Source organism: Cucurbita moschata, unplaced genomic scaffold (genome assembly GCF_002738365.1).
Source record: "Cucurbita moschata cultivar Rifu unplaced genomic scaffold, Cmos_1.0 Cmo_Scf00048, whole genome shotgun sequence".
NCBI lineage: Eukaryota > Viridiplantae > Streptophyta > Magnoliopsida > Cucurbitales > Cucurbitaceae > Cucurbita > Cucurbita moschata.
The window spans coordinates 423,825-441,458 of record NW_019268564.1 but is presented as its reverse complement, the minus strand read 5'-3'; the positions used below and the strand labels follow the sequence as shown (position 1 = coordinate 441,458).

Sequence of the window (17,634 nt, the reverse complement as noted above, 5' to 3'; positions counted from 1 at the left end):
AAAAAAAAAAAAAAAAAAAAAAATCTTTAAAAATTATTTTTAAACCTTTAAAAAAATTTGAAAATACTCTCATTGTTAATTTAAAACGTTTAATATTTTGTTTAAAAAATAGTTTTTAATTTTTTAAAATTCTTAAAAAAATATTTTTGAGTTTTTGTAAGAATTTTTAATTTTCGTTGACTTTAGGGTATTTTTGAATTTTTTAAAAAAATTTAAAGTTAAAAATATTTTCGGAATATAATTAAAAGTTGTTTTTAGAATTCTTTTAAAATTTTAATAGTATTAATCAAACTTCTTAATAAACTTAAAAATATTTTTATTAATTTAATTTTTTTTCATTTATATATTTAATATTATAAATTAAATTTAAAAAATATAGAACTAAAACTCTAGAATTGATTGAGCTCAATAATTTAATAATTTATTTATTTAACAATTTATTAAAAGTTTATTAAATAAAAAATTAAAAGTTTAGAAACTTATTAGACATTATTTTAACTATAAAATTTATTTTTAAAAAAACTCGTCTCTTAACTATAAAGTTTATTCCAATATTATCATTAAAAAAAAAATTTATTTTAACTTCGAAGTTTTAATTAAAAAGTAATAATAATAATAATAATAATAAATAAATAAATAAAGTTTTTATTTTAAAATATGACTCCACTTCATATTTTATATAATTTAATTCTAAAAGTACATTGAAATTAAAAAAAAGAAATTAATTATTAAAAAAAATTGAGAAGATGGGAATAAATTTAATTGGTCAAAAGAATGATTTTATTCTCTTTCAATAAAGTGGAAAAGAAAAAGAAAAAGAAAAAGAAAATAAATTAATAATTAATTAATTAATTAATTATCATATTCAGAATTCATGTCATTTAGTAGTCGTGTCACTTTTAAGTAAATAAATAATTGCCCCTTACATTTTTGCATATTTATTTATTTACCCAAAAATTGCTTAAACGAGTGTTCGATTACTCGATAATTTAACCAACCTGAACTATTTGATTCAAATTATGAAGATTAAATTTTTTTTAGTTTAGTTTCGATTGAATTATTTAAAAATTGAAAAAAGTTCGGGTCGGTTTGTAGGTTTATAGTTTTTTTGGTATATCAGCACGTCAACCTGACCTACCTGAAAATAGGGTTACTATTCGTTCGTAACCGATGTTTATATTTGACGATTGTAACCGATGTTAGTGATGCGTTCTAGCTTGTGAATGCTTAATATTTGAATTTTATGATATTTTAGTTATTAATGTAATATATGTCCTCGATCAATTGATTTTTTAAAAATAATTTTAAAAAAAACCTAAAAAAAAACACAGGGTTGAGTTGGGTTGGGTTGTGAACGTTATTCGAGTTGTTCGAGTCACCAATATCGACACGAGCTTAGTGATAGTTAAAACATCTGCTTCGTTTGTTAAGATCAGAGGTTTAATCCAAAAAAAATGTTCGGTTCTTGAGTATGGATTCAGTAGTTGTGTGCTCGACATTCTGTACGTCCCCTGTGAATGCAAACTATTCTTACGAACCAACACGAGTTCTAAGACTGAAAAATGATGTTTTGTCTTCACATGCTTTTTAGAAAAATTTTACTTCTCGGTTGTAAAAGCGAAAACTATACCCACGTACCGACCCAAATCCTTTCAAGATAAAAAAACACGATAAACTTCGAAGGTCCTATAACTAAGCTACCGAAAAGAAAAGTACACTTTATTAGTATAAACAGTAACTTTCAATTCTTCTAACCGTTTCTTGACCATCCTCTCCACAAGAGTCATCTCGAACCCATCATACACTTTTTAAGCTCTAATCAATCAACAATTCACGACCACTGTGACTATTTTTGCTTTCACACGTAACTCATCTAAAAAAAATTACAATAAGTCAACGGTACATATTTTTTTGGCAATGGGTCATATTGAAAAGCCCGAAAATTTAAAAAACACCCCTTGATTCAAGGACGTTTCTTCAAAAAAAAAAATGTATATTGTCGTACCCAATTTTAAATTTTCGATAATTGTTAATTAGAGTTAAACTATACTAGAAATGGAAATCCGAGTAAGAAATGAGTTGGAAATCCATTCCTCTCGTTCCAAAATCATCGAATCTAATAGAGAAAAGTGGTGTGTTTTTTTTAATATGAAGTGTTCGATAGATTTGTGTTCAGCCAGTTCTTCTCTTCCCATAAACAAAAAGGAACAAATTGAAGAACAGGCAGGCAGTAAGAATCAGAATCTCCCCTTTTTCTCTCTACCCAATATCATATTGTGTAGCAATTGGCCTTTGGATCTTGTTGGTGCTGTTCATGTAGTGCCCATTTTAAACTAATTTATACCTTTAATCTTCTCATAAAAGTAGGTTTGTATTGTATATTGTATTGTGGTGTGTGGTGTTCGAGTTGTCTACTGTTCCTCTGCCACCATTATTAGTACCACCATCGCCACCTGCTCTCTTCACTTTCGTTCTTCTCTTTGCTTTAATGGCTCCTTTTCTTCTTCTTCTTCTTCTACTTCTTCTCCTTCTTCTTCTTCCCCCACTTCCCATTTCCAATCCCTAGCGGCTTTGAGGGTTCGGTTCTTTGAGTTTCTGATACCCTTTTGGCCATTTCTTCACGGATTTGGCTCTGCTTCACTTTTCTGGTAAACCCCTTTTGCGATTTTCATTTGCTGGATGGTTTTTTGATTTGTTTTTCATGATTTCCCATCTGGGTTTCTTGTATTATGATTGATTTGGTGTTTGGGTGAGCTTGGAACTGGCTGAAATCTCTGTGTTCTGTGGTTTTGGAGTGGATTTTGTATCTGTTTTTGCCTGCTGGATGTTGTTTTTTGGACTTGCACATAAGGTGTTTGATTATTTGCCTGACTGAAAGTGATTTGGGATCTTTGTGCTTCCGTTTGTCTCCTTGGTCTTTGTGAGAGTGTGTCTTGCTTTTGGTGGAGCAAGGGCTAGAAACTGATCAATTGATTGGATATTCGCTCTTTTTTTGTTCCTGTTTCTTGGCTTTGCAGTGTTAGATCCATGTTTAAAGGTAAAGGTTTAGTGGGCGAAGAACAAGGAATAGAGAGCTTGTGTAGGTGTGATAGTGGTTTGAGGAAGAAGAAAAAGATGGTGTATGGGGACTTAGTAGCCTGTAGTTCCACACCACGATTGGCTGGGGACTCTGGTGTTGGTGAATCCTCTGGTTCGAAACCTCAGGATGCAGATTATTCGGTTCCTTTATTCGGTGACGAGTTGGAGCTTTCGATCTTGGCTCGGTTTCCCCAATGTGAGCAATGGAGGTTGTCTTGTGTGAGCAAGAGATACTTAGATCTTGTGAAGAGTGGTGAACTGTTTGCAATTAGGAAAGAAATTGGATACAAAGAGGCATCTGTTTTCATGTTAGCTAGTGGGGAGAGTAGCTGGATGATGTTCGATCGGACTTTTCGGTCGTGTCGTAGGCTTCCTATCCTGCCATCAGATGCCTGCTTTTTGGATGCAGATAAGGAATCGCTTTGTGCAGGCACGGATCTCATCGTTACGGGTCGAGAACTTACAGGAGCTACCATTTGGAGGTATCAGCTTGTAGGGAACAAATGGATCAAAGGCCCTTCAATGATGAATCCAAGGTGTTTGTTTGCATCTGCTACTTGTGGTGCCAATGCATTTGTTGCTGGAGGCATTGCTCTAGAGTTCAGCTCGGAAGGTGCTTTCGGTATGGGAATGGAATACGGTCAAACTGTCTTGAACTCGGCCGAGAAGTATAATCCCGAAAGTTTGTCGTGGGAGCCTCTCCCGGACATGCACCGAGCAAGAAAGAAGTGTTCGGGTTGTTTCATGGATGACAAGTTCTATGTCATTGGAGGAAGAGACAGAGATGGAAACCATCTCACTTGCGGCGAAGTCTTCGACGAGAAGAAAAACTCTTGGGATTTGATCGAAAACATGCTCGAAGATGCTCCAATATCGACTTCTCAATCGCCTCCTCTTGTTGCAGTCGTGAACAACGAGCTCTACTCACTCGAACCGTCTTCAAACCAGCTGAAGGTGTATTTAAAAGACAGAAATGAATGGAAGAACCTGGGTCCAGTTCCAGTGCTCTCTGTTGTTAACAAAGGTTGGGGAGTTGCATTCAAGTCGCTCGGAGATGAACTTCTGGTCATCGGTTCATCTTCGGAATCATCTACAAACAATTCCATGAGCATATACACTTGCATCCCGGATCCAAGGGCCGAGCAGTTGCGGTGGAGGCGTCTCTACTGTGGCACGAACCATCTCAGCCCCTTTATTCTAAACTGCTGTGTCATGGTCGCTTGAATTAAGCTCTCATCATACCATGTTCGTTCTGTTTGGTGTCGGAGTGAATAAAACGAATGCCTCATTCGGTATTCTCAATAGGTTTATCGTTTATTTTCGAGGTCGGTCGCTATTCTCTCGGTCTTATATAGCATGAACTGTTTCTAGCCTTGTTAACTTCTGATTGTCTACAAGACAAGCTTGCTGAATTTATCTTTTCTGATTGTCTTTAAGACAAGCTTGTTGAAACCAATGTCCCGTGTCATTTGTTTGGTCGGTTTTTCGGTTTCTTCTTGGACGTGAGCTGCCTATCACGTTTCTTATAGGACATGGCATCTTTTTTCGGTTTTTCAGCTCACCGTGGGCTGCCTGTCGTGTGTCGTTAACAGTTATCATCTCGATATACTCTTTTGTTGTTCACTTCCAATGAAGAAGCTGTGGGTGGATCATCTTGATCATATGAAGATGTTTTTCTTGAGACCAGTTTCTATTGAAGTGTTAACTATGCTTGTGTTAGATTCGGTAAACTTAACGGTTCGAGTGAGGTCGGATAATTGAATGGATCCCTGTCGGTACGTTATATCGGAGTTTCGATGTATGGTTGAAACTTTTTACAGTGAAATCACTAAATAGTTGTAATCTTGAAGTTTGAAACGTTTTACGATATCTTGAAGCACGAAAGTAGGGACACTACACTAATTCTCTAGCTCTAAACCCTCGATTTCTTCGGCTTTGTACGTCACGACGTCCCATGTAAAACAAATTTATTATTGTTATCATGTGAAGATCAGGTGATAACAATATATCTCATTTCTTGAATCTCGGCCCTACGTTTTTTCAAAAATTCAAGTTGTATCTGGATTCTCTTAGTTTAACACAGTTTCACGTTCAAATCCAAATTCTTCTTTTTTCGAAGTTCGTCTCCAAAATCTTGACTCCATCACTTGAGTCAACTCCCCTCGAGAACTCAAGCCAACTTGTTTGAATTTTTTTTAAAACAATCCAAAATTTTTAGTTGAACCGGTGACTCGAGCAACTTGAATAGAGTTTACAACTGAGTTCACAATTCAAGTCAACTCAACCCTCGATCTTCAGATTGGATTGAGTTGTCTGGTTAGGTTGAGTTGTCCGGTTGATCGACCAAATTGTCGGGTCACATGAACCGTAGATCTAAAAGATGTTTGTAGGAAATTTTAAATAAAATAAAAGCTAAATTTTAGATATTTATAAAAAGAAATAACTTAAATAAATAAAAGAAAGAGGCAAAACCTTCTAAATCTTCCTCCCACTCACGGCTGCAACCCCAGTTCTTCTTCAGAGGTCTCCTTCTCCATTTCAGCTCAGTGCCGCCGCTGCCTCTCTCACGCTCAGTGTCGCCGCCGCCGCATCCTTCATCGGTTTTCTACTCTCTGGTTGCTACTGGTATTCTTCCAATCTCCGTCTATGGCTTTCTTCTCACTTGAAAAACACGAATTAGGATCTTCCAATGGAAGAACCGAAGAGTTGTTTCATTTTTTGTTTTGTTTTGTTTTTTTTCATATATATATTAAGGATCGCCGAATGGCAACGAGAAAAGGAAAACAGACGTGGTTGTGTATTTGGCTGTTCTGATTGCCATTTGATTTGTTGCGACAAAGTGGATCGTGGTTTTTGTTTGGTTTTTTTTCTGTTTTTTGAAAATTGGAAGTTCTCTCCCTCGAATTAACCGATGATGCTTTGAATTTATGGAATTAAGAGCGACGTCCATATAATTTGTATTTCATGTTCTTGATTTAAAAGGTTATAATGTCACCGAGCTCCATCTCTCAGCCGCTCGCCGCTGAGGTTTTTAGGGTTTTTTTTCCCCCTTCTTTTATTATTATTATTTTTTGGATAACATAGTAAAATTAGTTGAGGATCGGATTGTCCTGTACATTTCAAATAGAAAAAAACCCTAATTTCTCTATATTCAGGGATTTGCTATCTTCTCAAGGAAATTTCGAGAATCTCAATGGGGAAGAACGAATTTCTAACCCCTAAAGCGATCGCAAACAGAATCAAGGCAAAAGGGCTCCAGAAGCTCAGATGGTATTGTCAGATGTGTCAGAAGCAGTGCCGTGATGAAAATGGCTTTAAATGTCACTGTATGAGTGAAAGCCATCAACGCCAAATGCAGATCTTTGGTCAAAACCCCCATCGTATTGTTGAAGGTTATTCTGAAGAGTTTGAGAGATCTTTCATGGAGCACATTAAGCGTAGCCATCGGTTCAGTCGTGTGGCAGCTACAGTAGTCTACAATGAATACATTAATGACAGACATCATATTCATATGAATTCAACGCAGTGGGCTACTCTCACTGAGTTTGTAAAACACTTGGGTCGAACAGGGCAGTGTAAGGTGGACGAGACTCCCAAGGGTTGGTTCATTACTTACATTGATAGAGATTCAGAGACGCTTTTTAAAGAGAAAATGAAAAACAAGAGGATGAGGGCAGATTTGGCTGAAGAAGAGAAGCAAGAGAGAGAGATACAGAAGCAAATTGAGAGGGCTGAGCAATTAGCACCTTTGGCTTCTGTATCTGCTGAGCCTTTGGAGGCTGAACAAACGAGGGAGTTAAAATTGGATAGTGGTGTTAAGCTTGGATTTTCTTTGGGAACAACATCAAAATTAAAGGAGAAAGGAGAGAGTTCCAGGGTGGTTTTTGATGAGGATGAGAATGGTGAGACTGCCAAGGGGAAACCTGGAGAGACTTCCAAAAACAAGATGGGTAGCGGTGGTCTGTCAGCTTTGGAGGCGTTGATGAGAGAAGAAGAGATGAAGAAGGAGAAGATTAATAGAAAGGATTACTGGCTGTGTGAGGGAATAATTGTGAAGGTCATGAGTAAGAATTTGGCTGAGATGGGATACTATAAACAGAAGGGAGTTGTGCGAAAGGTGATTGATAAATATGTTGGAGAGATTGAAACGCTTGATGGAAAGCATGTGTTGAGAGTTGATCAAGAAGAATTAGAAACAGTGATACCCCAAATTGGTGGCTTAGTCAGGATAGTGAATGGGGCATATCGTGGATCGAATGCTAGGTTGTTGGGTGTTGACACCGATAAGTTTTGTGCTAAAGTGCAAATAGAAAAGGGTGTATACGATGGCCGGGTGCTTAAGGCTGTTGAATATGAAGATATCTGTAAACTTGCATCATAACTTTGAGATTAAAGTGAAAACTCTCTATTTGTACTTTTGTTTTCGATATTTTCTTTAAGCATATTTGTGCTAATATGACATTTGATGTCTTCCAAATACTTCTGCTAAGCTCCTCTTTTTTCATGATACTCTTTTTTCTGTGAAGGAAAATGCAGAGAGATATCTGATGTCGGGGGACCTTCCCACCCAAAACTCAATTGTCATCACGCATTCTACATCTTCATGTATCCATGAAACGATCATATTTCTTGGTTTTAGATATTAAGATATTAAGTTTAAGCATGTGTCCATGGCCATTACGTGAATATGATATCATCTATAAGTTGTACCCAGGATCTGTTCTATAAGTTCGAGTATATGCCGATTTAGTATTGAAAGGTGTTCTCATTTAGATTCTCTTTGCTGTTGGGCCATTAATACATGGTCTGAAATGGATTCTTAAATAGCACTAACTTGCTATGTTTCATACTTTTGACAGCAAAAAATAAAACTCCACCCTTCTGGCTGGTACATGACACAGGGCTACCAGCATCATTTTCTTCTTTCTTGAGGAGGAAAGGAACTTTTGTTCTCCCATTTCCATTCTTAACAAGCCATCTTGAAATTCTTCTATGAACTTATTTGATTTTGATCAAATTTCTTGGTGTCATAATCTTTAGGTTGTTGAGTTTGAGCTTGTGCTTATAAATGACTTAGTTTGAATCTTCTCTGTTCCTTGGTTATATTATCTCTGTCCTTGAGTTCTAGGTATGGTCCAACAGATGTTGGTTAATATAAGGTCTAAATGTGTGGAATCTGAAGTGTAAAGCCCAAGCTCTTTTGTGGAGTTGTGCTCTTGAGCTCTTTTGTGGCGGTTTTGGAAGGAAAGAAAAGCAAGATCCTTCAAAGGTAAATCTTTACTTTTTTTTTTTTTTTTGTTCTTTTTGTAACAACTTTTTGATGGATTTCTTTTCCCACAAAACTCTTTTCGTAACAAGGTAACCGTACTGAAAAGTGCTGCTGGATCACCTCCTTTTTTTAAGGAGAACTAATGCTTGTTGGGTATGTTGATTTGACACGCCCCTTTGTCTTAGGATTAGTTAGTGCTATGTCTCGATGGGGCAAGGGAAGGGATGGATGTTTCGTGAAAAGAGAATAAGAAAGTGTGAGAGGTAGATGATTGAACTAACTTCATTGGCATTTTATTTGTTCTTCTTATACTTTTGTGTTGCAGGAGTGAATCAGTAAAACCTTCATTTTAGTTGCAATGTGTTGCAATATAGTTTGGGAATTTTAGATGTTGATAGGCATTTGATTGTAGTCAGGTTGCTAGCAGCTTGTTATATGTATCCAATAGAAACCACCCTACTCGTCAACCAGAATCGAATCTAGTAAGTAGTATCTTATGAGACGAGTTTGAATTATGCTGATCATCTGTCTAAAGCCTTGTATCTTATGAGTTATTTTAGAAGCTAAACGTTGGAGGGTTAGAATAGATATCACGTATTTTGTTTTTTCAGTTCTTTTTGTTGTTAACAGTGGAAGGATGTTTGGGAAACTAAAAATGAGAATTGATGCGTTCTTTTTCAGTTCTCGTCCCCATTTCTACCACCTACTTCATTTTCCATCCCACGAAATTCTCCATTTATGTTTGCGGAAATCCCTTGTGCAGGAAATTTGCAAGGATCAAATTCCCCATAGCTAATTTTTCTTCGTTTTGTATTCTTTGAGAAACTAAAAATGAGAAATTGTGTGATAATTGACTAGAGATGTTTATAGAGTGGAGCACAGATAGGGAAGCTCTCTCGTCTCCGTTCCTGCCACCTACTTCATTTTTCATCCCACGAAAATTCCCACGAAAATTTGTAAGGATCTGGTTCCCGTAGGTAATTTTTTCTTCGTTTTTTAACTTTTAAAAAAATTTAAAAATAGTTATCTAAAAATTTTTATTTTCATTATGATATTTATTTAAAAATGGTAAAAAAAAAACTCAAATAATACAGTACATCTCATAAATTATATTCTACGATTATAATTTCTAATAACTCAAATTTTAATATTACAACGTAATTTTTAATATATATATATATATTGAGTTGAAAATATATTTATATTAAGTGGGTTGAGATAGAAATAGGGATAGGGATAGGGATGAAAAATATAATAGTCCCCACCTCATTTATTTAATGGGAAAAAAACGTTCTCCACTCCCTCGCCTTTACTATTAATTTACGAGACATCTCCACTCATTGATTTACGAGACATAAATATTAAAATTTTAGGATTCTATTGGACATAAAAGTAAAATTTATATCTACTATTAATTAAAATTTTAAAATTTTGAATTTGTTGATTTATTTGACAAAATTAAAAGTTGAGTAATATATTGAACACGAAACACTTGAAAATTCAACTAAATAGACACAAATTTCATCCTTCTCGGTAAAATAAAGTTTCATTCTTCTCGGTAAAATAATTTATGTAATTAATTTTTTCACCTCTTAATTCTAAATTTTTTAATTTTTATACATTTGTTGTTATGCCAATTTTTATATTATTTTAATGAAAATTCCTTGAAGATATCTTTTAAACAAAAATTTCAAACGTAAAATAAAAATTTTCAAAGTGTAAAAGACAAATTCTTGGAAAATAAATAAATAAATAAATAAATAAACCGGAAAATGGAAAAAAAAAAAAAAGAAATACGAAAAGAAGAAAAAAAAAGTCATGGGTCGGACCGGTCGGTTTGGTTGAACCGGACGAAAAATGTGGACGGCGGACAATTTTACCCTTTTTACAAATTCCTTAATTTTACAGAGAAAAAAAAAATGCAAAGAGAGATAGACGAACAGTGAGAAGAAAGAAGAAAAGCTTTTTCTTCTTCTCCTTCTTCTTCTTCTCGCTTATTTGAAACCAACTCCCACCATTTTTGTTTATGTTCTAAGCTTACAGCAAGAAAGCTTCACTTCCAGTCACTCCTTCATCTCTGTAAGCCCTACAATTCACTCCACTTTCCCTTTTACTCAATTTCAATTTCGATCTCTTCTGTTTTTTCCTTCAATTTCATCTCCCAAACCCTTCAATTCATGCTCCCCTTTCTTTTTCTGATGTGGTTCGTGTATTCTGATCGATTTTCATTCTGATTTTCCTCGTTTCTCCTCTTCTGCAACTCTGTGTTTCGTGCTAGGGTTTTTGACGTCTCGATGCCGTGTTAGGGTTTTCGGCCTTCCCTCGATTTTCTGGAATTTTGAGATTTCGATTCTGTTTCTGCTGCTCTATTTCTTCGAAGAATCTGGAATTTGCGTACTGTTAGGTTTGGTTTTTTCGTTTTTGTAGTGGATCAAACGTCTGAGATATGCTTTGATTCTTTCGATTCTGGTTCTGATGTCTATGAACAATATGAACAATAATAACCCACCGAAGAGCCTTGGAGGGGTTTCTTCGTCGCCTTTTGGAAATTCTGGGATAATTCCGCCATCTATGGCTGCAAATTCCTCATTTCCACAGCCGCAAGCTCAATCTCAATTAGGAGCTGGGTTTCAAACTCCATTTCAGCTAACCCCTGCTCAGGCTTTGGCCCAAGCTCAGTTGAAGGCTCATGCCCAAGCTCAAGCACAAGCAGCTCACGCCCAGTTTCAAGCTCATTTACAAGCACAAGGGCTATCCCTAACTCAGAGCCAGGGTATTGGTGGTGGGAACATGGGTTCTCCTTTGCAGGGGTTTTCCACACCTGGCCTTGCAGGTGTGAAGCGAATTCCTCAAAAGCCACCGGTTCGACCGCCTATTCTTTCCCCTGCTACCCCGTTTTCGCCGTTGAGAACAATGGAACTCACCCCTGCTGCTCGGAAAAAGAAGCAGAAACTACCTGAGAAGCAGCTTCAAGAAAAAGTTGCTGCTATCTTACCAGAGTCTGCTCTCTACACTCAGCTGCTTGAGTTCGAGTCTCGTGTCGATGCTGCACTTGCAAGAAAGAAAGTTGATATCCATGAAGCACTTAAAAACCCGCCTTGCATTCAGAAAACTCTTCGGATTTATGTCTTCAACACATCTGCAAATCAAGTTAACACAATTCCCCGAAAACCAAATGCTGATCCTCCTACCTGGACCCTTAAGATAATAGGTAGGATTTTGGAAGATGGGATCGATCCGGATCATCCCGGGGTGGTACAAAGATCAAATCCTTTGTACCCAAAATTTTCAGCTTTCTTCAAGAGAGTAACCATTTCCTTGGACCAGAGGTTATATCCAGATAGTCATATCATAGTATGGGAAAACGCTCGGTCGCCTGCACCGAATGAGGGCTTTGAGGTGAAGAGAAAAGGGGATAAAGAATTTTCGGTCAACATTCGATTAGAAATGAATTATATTCCAGAGAAGTTCAAGCTATCGCCTGCTTTAATGGAAGTTCTTGGTATTGAAGTCGATACTCGCCCGAGAATAATAGCTGCAATCTGGCATTATGTAAAGGCTAGGAAACTTCAGAATCCCAACGATCCGTCTATCTTTCATTGTGATCAACCTCTTCAGAAGGTATTTGGGGAAGACAAGATGAAATTCACCATGGTTTCACAGAGAATATCACAACATTTGTTCCCTCCGCAGCCTATACATTTGGAGCATAAGATTAAGCTTTCAGGGAATAGTCCAGTGGGTACAGCATGTTATGATGTGTTGGTTGATGTGCCTTTTCCAATTCACAGGGAATTGTCTGCTCTTTTAGCCAATGCAGAGAAGAACAAGGAGATCAATGCGTGTGACGAAGCAATATGTACAGCTATAAGAAAAATTCATGAGCATCGACGAAGACGAGCATTTTTCCTTGGGTTCAGTCAGTCACCGGTGGAGTTTATTGATGCCCTGATTGATTCTCAAAGCAAGGATCTTAAACTTCTTGCAGGTGAAGGTAGCCGAAATCCTGAAAAGGAGCGCCGGTCGGATTTCTTCCATCAACCATGGTAAGTTTCTTCTCAATTCCAACTGCTGTTTATACTTCTTATCATTGTATTCATTCTTTAACAATTCATAGCGGTAAGTGGATTTATAAGTAGACTATAACAGCCTAAGCCCACCGCCAGCAGATATTATCTTTTTTGGGCTTTCCTTTTCGGGCTTCCCCTCAAGGTTTTTAAAACGCCCACCGCTGGTAGATATTGTCTTTTTTGGACTTTCCTTTTCATGATTCCCTTCAAGGTTTTCAAAACGCGTCAGCTAGGGAGAGGTCTTCACACCCTTATAAAGAATGTTTTGTTCTCCTCCCCAACCGATGTGGGATCTCATAATCCACCCTCTTTGGGGCCTAGCGTTCGTTCCTTTCTTCCATCAATGTGAGACCCCCCAATCCACCTCCCTTTGGGGCCCACTGTCCTTGCTAGCACACCCCCTCGCGTACACCCGCCTTCAAGGCTTAGCCTCCTTGCAGGCACATTGCCCGGTGTCTGGCTCTGATACCATTTATAACAGCTCAAGCTCACCGCTAGTAGATATTGTCCTCTTTGGACTTTCCCTTTCGGGCTTCCCCTCAAGGTTTTAAAACGCATCTATTAGGGAAAGGTTTCCACCCCCTTATAAAGAATGTTTCGTTCTCCTCTCCAACTGATATGGGATTTCTCACACACACACATACATATATATATATATATATATATATATATATATATAAACCATTAAGGCTCCATTTAACCGCATTGTTTTGCTATACGTTGTGTTCTCTATCTCTTTTATCTCTTTTCTCAAAAGAGATTATTCTTCCAGCTTTTAGCTTGCAGACAGAATTTTCAATGGGTTAAAGATTCTAGTATGGGGATATTGCCTGTTATATATTCCTTTCATCATTTCGAGCTCGAATTTTAAAGTTCATGGTTGATTAAACAGGGTTGAAGATGCTGTCATCCGGTACATAAATCAAAAGCCAACTGCAGGAAGCGACGCACCTGGAAGTACATGACTGTGATCGTGTTGAGCTGCTATCGACGATTGCCATTTTTAGATACCTGTATGACCGACACCCTTTAGTTTATTAGTGAACACCCGATCATTGCGAACGCTTCCTTGACGCATATGGTATGTGAATTCCGAAAATCATGCTCCTTAGTTCAAAAGGGCATTGATGAAAATGCTTCATGAACAACATATGGTTTCTTCAGTCATTTTCTTAGAGCATCCTTTGTTGTAGAATGGAAGGTTTCTTGTAGTAGAATCTGCAACCATATAAAGTTAAGATTTTTTTGTTAGAGCATCATGTTTCTTGAAAATTCGAGCTCGTCGATCTGTTCCTCGATTAGATCGATCAAAACCATTTAATAGTATTATATCGTATGGAAATCGAGCAATGTTGAGCTGACCAAGATGAATGGCTGTCTGTTTTTTCTATTTTTATGTGAAGATTTTCTCCAGATTGTTTAATAGCTGAGATCTTCTTTGAAAGTTGAGATTGAGAGACCACCATGAGGGGTGATTCAGCAATGTCTGTTCAAGCCAATTGATTATGATTTTTGTGACATCCTTGGTTGTGGGAAAACTAAGGGGGTGGAAACCTTCCCCTCGTTTTAAAGCCTTGAGGGGCAGCCCTCCCGAAAGAGAAAGCCAAAGAAAACAATATTTGTTAGCGGTGAGTCTGGGTTGTTACAAATGATATCAAAGTTAAACACAGGACGATGTGTCGGTCTTCTTGCTGTTCTCCGAAGGAGGTAGACACGAGGCAGTGTGCCAGTAAAGACGTTGGGTCCTGAAACGGTGTAGATTTGATGGCAGTCCCACATCAATTGGAGATAGGAATAAATGCCAGTGAAGACGTTGGGTCCCGAAGGGGGGTGGATTGTGATGTTCCACGTTGGTTGGGAGGAGAACAAAACACCTTTTATAAGCGTGTGGAAACCTTCCTCTCGTTTCAAAGCCTTGAGGTCGGGGTTGGATTGTGATGTTCCACATTAATTGAGAGGAGAACAAAACACCTTTTATAAGGGTGTGGAAACCTTCCCCTCGTTTCAAAGCCTTGAGGTCGGGGCTGGATTGTGATGTTCCACGTTGGTTGAGAGGAGAACAAAACATCTTTTATAAGGGTGTGAAAACCTTCCCCTCATTTCAAAGCCTTGAGGGGAAGCCTAAAAAAACAAGTTAAAGGGGACAATATTTGCTAGCGGTGGGTCTGGGTCGCTACAATTTTGTTTATTGTTTATCCGGGAGGAATCTTCAAAAGGTAAACAATTCTGGACTTGAATGAGTTTTTTATTCATTTCATAATATTATTGTGAATTTATTATAAGAAAATGGAAATGGTGACATTCAAAACTGTTCTTGGTTTCTGAATTCATGTATGTTTTTCAACACTGTTGTCTGTCAGTTCTGTGTTGGAATCGTTTGAATTGACTCTTCTTCTGAATGTTTAAATTGGGAATTTTGTATGTTTTGAATTCTCTCTCTCTTTCTCTCTCCTCTGAAACAGAACTTTGAAGCCGCCGGCCATGTGTGCCGTTAGCAGCGGCACAAACACAGGGTCGTCGGAGGCGGCGGCGGCAGCGGTGGCAATGGGTTTGATTCTGAATCGACTGAGAATTGAAGCTACTACGTACTTCATCTGAATGAAAGCCATCTCTTTTCCTAAACACACCCTTGGCCCGGCTTGAAATATTGGAAACTTGTATGGACTCACTAATTTCACGCCTCTTCTCCGTCCACGACCCTCTGGTTCTAGCAGCCATCGGCTCGGCTTGAACTCGAACCGATCCTTTCCCCATACTTCCTCCATCCTACCCATCCCATATGGGAAATATGTCACTTTGTCTCCAGCTTGAACTGGAGTCCCGTCGGGCAAGCAGTCATTGACAATGGCATGCTTGGAATCCCATGGGACTGGCGGGTACAGTCTCATGGTTTCGCAAAGGCATGCCTTGAGAAATTTGAGCTCCTTGAGAGATTTATAATCAAATTTCTTTTCGACAACCAAAGTTGATTCAAAGTTTATCTCTTCTACTAATTGTTTCTCGACGTTGGGGTGACGGGTTAGTAGCCAAAACAGCCATGTCATGGCAGCCGATGTCGTGTCTCGACCTGCCATGATGAAGCTTATGGCCATGTCTCGAATTACCTCGTCGTCATGGCCAACAGAGATCAACCTAGCAAAATATAGATTTAATTCATGTTCAACACTAAGTTAAGAAGACTAAAAATTGAAGAGTTTGGATAGCGTATAAAGATTAAAACTCTATTAAAAACGTCAACTAATGTATAGTTTATTTGTTTGACATATATTCTTGATCAAGAAACTAGAGGTTTCAGACCAGCAAACCAAACCTAGACTCGTATTAATACCTTAAATTTTTTTAAAAAGTTTAAAAATACTCTTACAAAAAACCACTAGTTCCAAGTTTTAGAGACATCTATAACTTCTTAGGATCAGTATATCGATACAATGGTAGTGCCATGTTTCAATAACTTTTAAAATATAATAAATACTCTAACCTAAACTTTTAAAATTATTTATCTATGTAGCATGTGAGTAGTAATATTTGTAATAAATGTTTTTAATATATATATATATATATATTAATAGCATGTGAGTAATAATATTTTTAATATTATGATTTGATGAATCATGTAGTTGGTTACCAGGACAAGAGATCTTCGCTGTCATGGAAATCCTGGATCTTCTTCTTCTTCTTTCTCTTCTCAATGATGTTCATCACCTTCCGGTGAACTTCCGCCACCGCCATCTTCAACCGCCGCTCCGACCCGACACCAAACCATCTCTTCAGTTTCCATATCATGTAAACTGGCTTCGTCGCCCGCCCGGCGCTCACCTCCGACGCTACATCGAAGCTCTTTTCGAGCTCGGAAATGGCTTCTTCTTCACCTCCCAATAAAACCTTGCATATTACACTGAATGCAAACCCTCTTAGTAACTCCTGCGAGCAGAGGCAAGGCTAGAAATTTTTACAAAACCTACCAAAACTTTAAAACCTTTAACCTTTTTTTTTTCAATTTAATTCACTCAATTTTAATATATTCTCGTTAGTATTTAAAAGTAAAGACACGAGAGTTTATATTTAAAGTTGACATTATTATACCTGTAAGTCAACGACTACATTATCTCGAGCCGAAGCTTCGATAGTCGGCAACAACCGATTCTCGACCTCCAACTCCAATGTCTTGACGACGAATTCCCGCAGCGACTTGGCACTGAACTCATGGCTAGCCAGCTTCCGCTGTGTCCGCCATAGCTCGCCGTCGACATTGAAAATTCCACAGCCAAGAAAGTCGCCCAAAATCTCAGTGAAAGGTTTCCCTTTAGGAAAATTAAGGAAATGGGTAGTCAAAATATACTCAACATTAACTGGGTTCGTCGTCACCACCGTCCGCCGGCAGCCGAGGCGGCGGATGACAATAGTGCCAGTGGCGGATTTGGACAAGAGCTCAGTGTACCAATCCAACAGGCGGTGGCGGTTCTTGTAGAAGGAGAGGAGACAGCCGATGAGAGGGTACGTCGACGGAGAAGAGTGGCTGGAAAAGAGGGCGGCGGGTGGCCGGAATTTGAGGAGGAGGAAGATGAAAATGGAGATGGAGAAGAGAGAGATTATGATATCCATGAAATGGTGACAATGGGGCATGGGAATTAGGATTATATATATATATATATATATATATATTGGGAAGTTTCATGTAAACATAATTCAATTAATAAAAACACAAATAATCATTAAAAAAATATTGATGGTTTAATTCAGGTCTCTACAATTATTAAATTAAAATTAAAAAAATAAAAACTCATTTTAAAATTTAACTTAAAAATAATAATAAAATAGTAAACATAAATCATTCAATATAAACCTAATTCAAATTTACATTTAATTCAAGTAGGATTTTTTTGAAAAATCTAAGCCTATATCTATAATAAATGTTACTAATATTTGACTGGCTGAACAATAATTTAGTTTGACTACAAATTCTCGCCATTAAATTTTTTTTATTACATTTTTATATTACCAAAAGTAGGAATTCAAACCTACCTATTTTGTCTAGTTGAACGCTTAGTTTTACTCATTTTGAGTCCTAATTCACCCTTTTTATCAAGAGTTTTTCAAGTCACAACATTTATATTAATTTTACTACTTGGTTAAAATTTAAATAAGGTGGCTCATTTAAAGTCTAAAATTTTAATTGATAAAAAGATTAAAAAAAAAAATTCACCACAAATCATTCAA

At 37.3% G+C, this 17,634-nt stretch overlaps 4 protein-coding genes across 5 annotated transcripts; 3 read left to right on the top strand and 1 right to left on the bottom strand.

The window, feature by feature from the left end:
• Window positions 1-2,177: 2,177 nt before the first annotated feature.
• Window positions 2,178-4,739, top strand: LOC111435174 (F-box/kelch-repeat protein At3g27150). Of its 2 annotated transcripts, none has more exons than XM_023072545.1 (2): window positions 2,178-2,230; window positions 3,018-4,739. In XM_023072545.1, exon 2 carries the CDS (start codon window positions 3,028-3,030, stop codon window positions 4,300-4,302), a length of 1,275 nt encoding a protein of 424 aa, XP_022928313.1. In that variant the 5' UTR covers window positions 2,178-2,230; window positions 3,018-3,027; the 3' UTR covers window positions 4,303-4,739. The 2 variants fall into 2 exon arrangements, with proteins under 2 accessions (XP_022928313.1, XP_022928312.1); XM_023072544.1 differs by lacking the exon at window positions 2,178-2,230 and adding an exon at window positions 2,416-2,648 and having other exon boundaries at window positions 3,018-4,561.
• Window positions 4,740-5,547: 808 nt separating this feature from the next.
• Window positions 5,548-7,559, top strand: LOC111435177 (KIN17-like protein). Its single transcript, XM_023072548.1, has 2 exons — window positions 5,548-5,703; window positions 6,234-7,559. Exon 2 carries the CDS (start codon window positions 6,272-6,274, stop codon window positions 7,457-7,459), a length of 1,188 nt encoding a protein of 395 aa, XP_022928316.1. The 5' UTR covers window positions 5,548-5,703; window positions 6,234-6,271; the 3' UTR covers window positions 7,460-7,559.
• A 2,723-nt stretch (window positions 7,560-10,282) lies between these two features.
• On the top strand, window positions 10,283-13,594 carry LOC111435165 (SWI/SNF complex component SNF12 homolog). Its single transcript, XM_023072530.1, has 3 exons — window positions 10,283-10,426; window positions 10,626-12,393; window positions 13,310-13,594. Exons 2-3 carry the CDS (start codon window positions 10,823-10,825, stop codon window positions 13,380-13,382), a joined length of 1,644 nt encoding a protein of 547 aa, XP_022928298.1. The 5' UTR covers window positions 10,283-10,426; window positions 10,626-10,822; the 3' UTR covers window positions 13,383-13,594.
• Window positions 13,595-14,710: 1,116 nt separating this feature from the next.
• LOC111435168 (cytochrome P450 94B3-like) lies at window positions 14,711-17,090 on the bottom strand. Its single transcript, XM_023072536.1, has 3 exons — window positions 16,501-17,090; window positions 16,043-16,338; window positions 14,711-15,549 (listed from the first exon to the last, which is right to left on the bottom strand). Exons 1-3 carry the CDS (start codon window positions 17,038-17,040, stop codon window positions 14,820-14,822), a joined length of 1,566 nt encoding a protein of 521 aa, XP_022928304.1. The 5' UTR covers window positions 17,041-17,090; the 3' UTR covers window positions 14,711-14,819.
• Window positions 17,091-17,634: the final 544 nt, after the last annotated feature.

Excerpts from the sequence above, each read along its gene's own strand:
- LOC111435177 (XM_023072548.1), top strand. The coding sequence starts at position 6,272 with ATGGGGAAGAACGAATTTCTAACCCCTAAAGCGATCGCAAACAGAATC.
- LOC111435168 (XM_023072536.1), bottom strand. The coding sequence starts at position 17,040 with ATGCCCCATTGTCACCATTTCATGGATATCATAATCTCTCTCTTCTCC. Across the intron at positions 16,339-16,500 it reads ATGTAGTCGTTGACTTACAG|GAGTTACTAAGAGGGTTTGC; the intron begins GTATAATAATGT and ends CTCTGCTCGCAG. Across the intron at positions 15,550-16,042 it reads AGCGAAGATCTCTTGTCCTG|GTTGATCTCTGTTGGCCATG; the intron begins GTAACCAACTAC and ends ATATTTTGCTAG.
- LOC111435165 (XM_023072530.1), top strand. The coding sequence starts at position 10,823 with ATGTCTATGAACAATATGAACAATAATAACCCACCGAAGAGCCTTGGA. Across the intron at positions 12,394-13,309 it reads GATTTCTTCCATCAACCATG|GGTTGAAGATGCTGTCATCC; the intron begins GTAAGTTTCTTC and ends TTGATTAAACAG.
- LOC111435174 (XM_023072545.1), top strand. The coding sequence starts at position 3,028 with ATGTTTAAAGGTAAAGGTTTAGTGGGCGAAGAACAAGGAATAGAGAGC.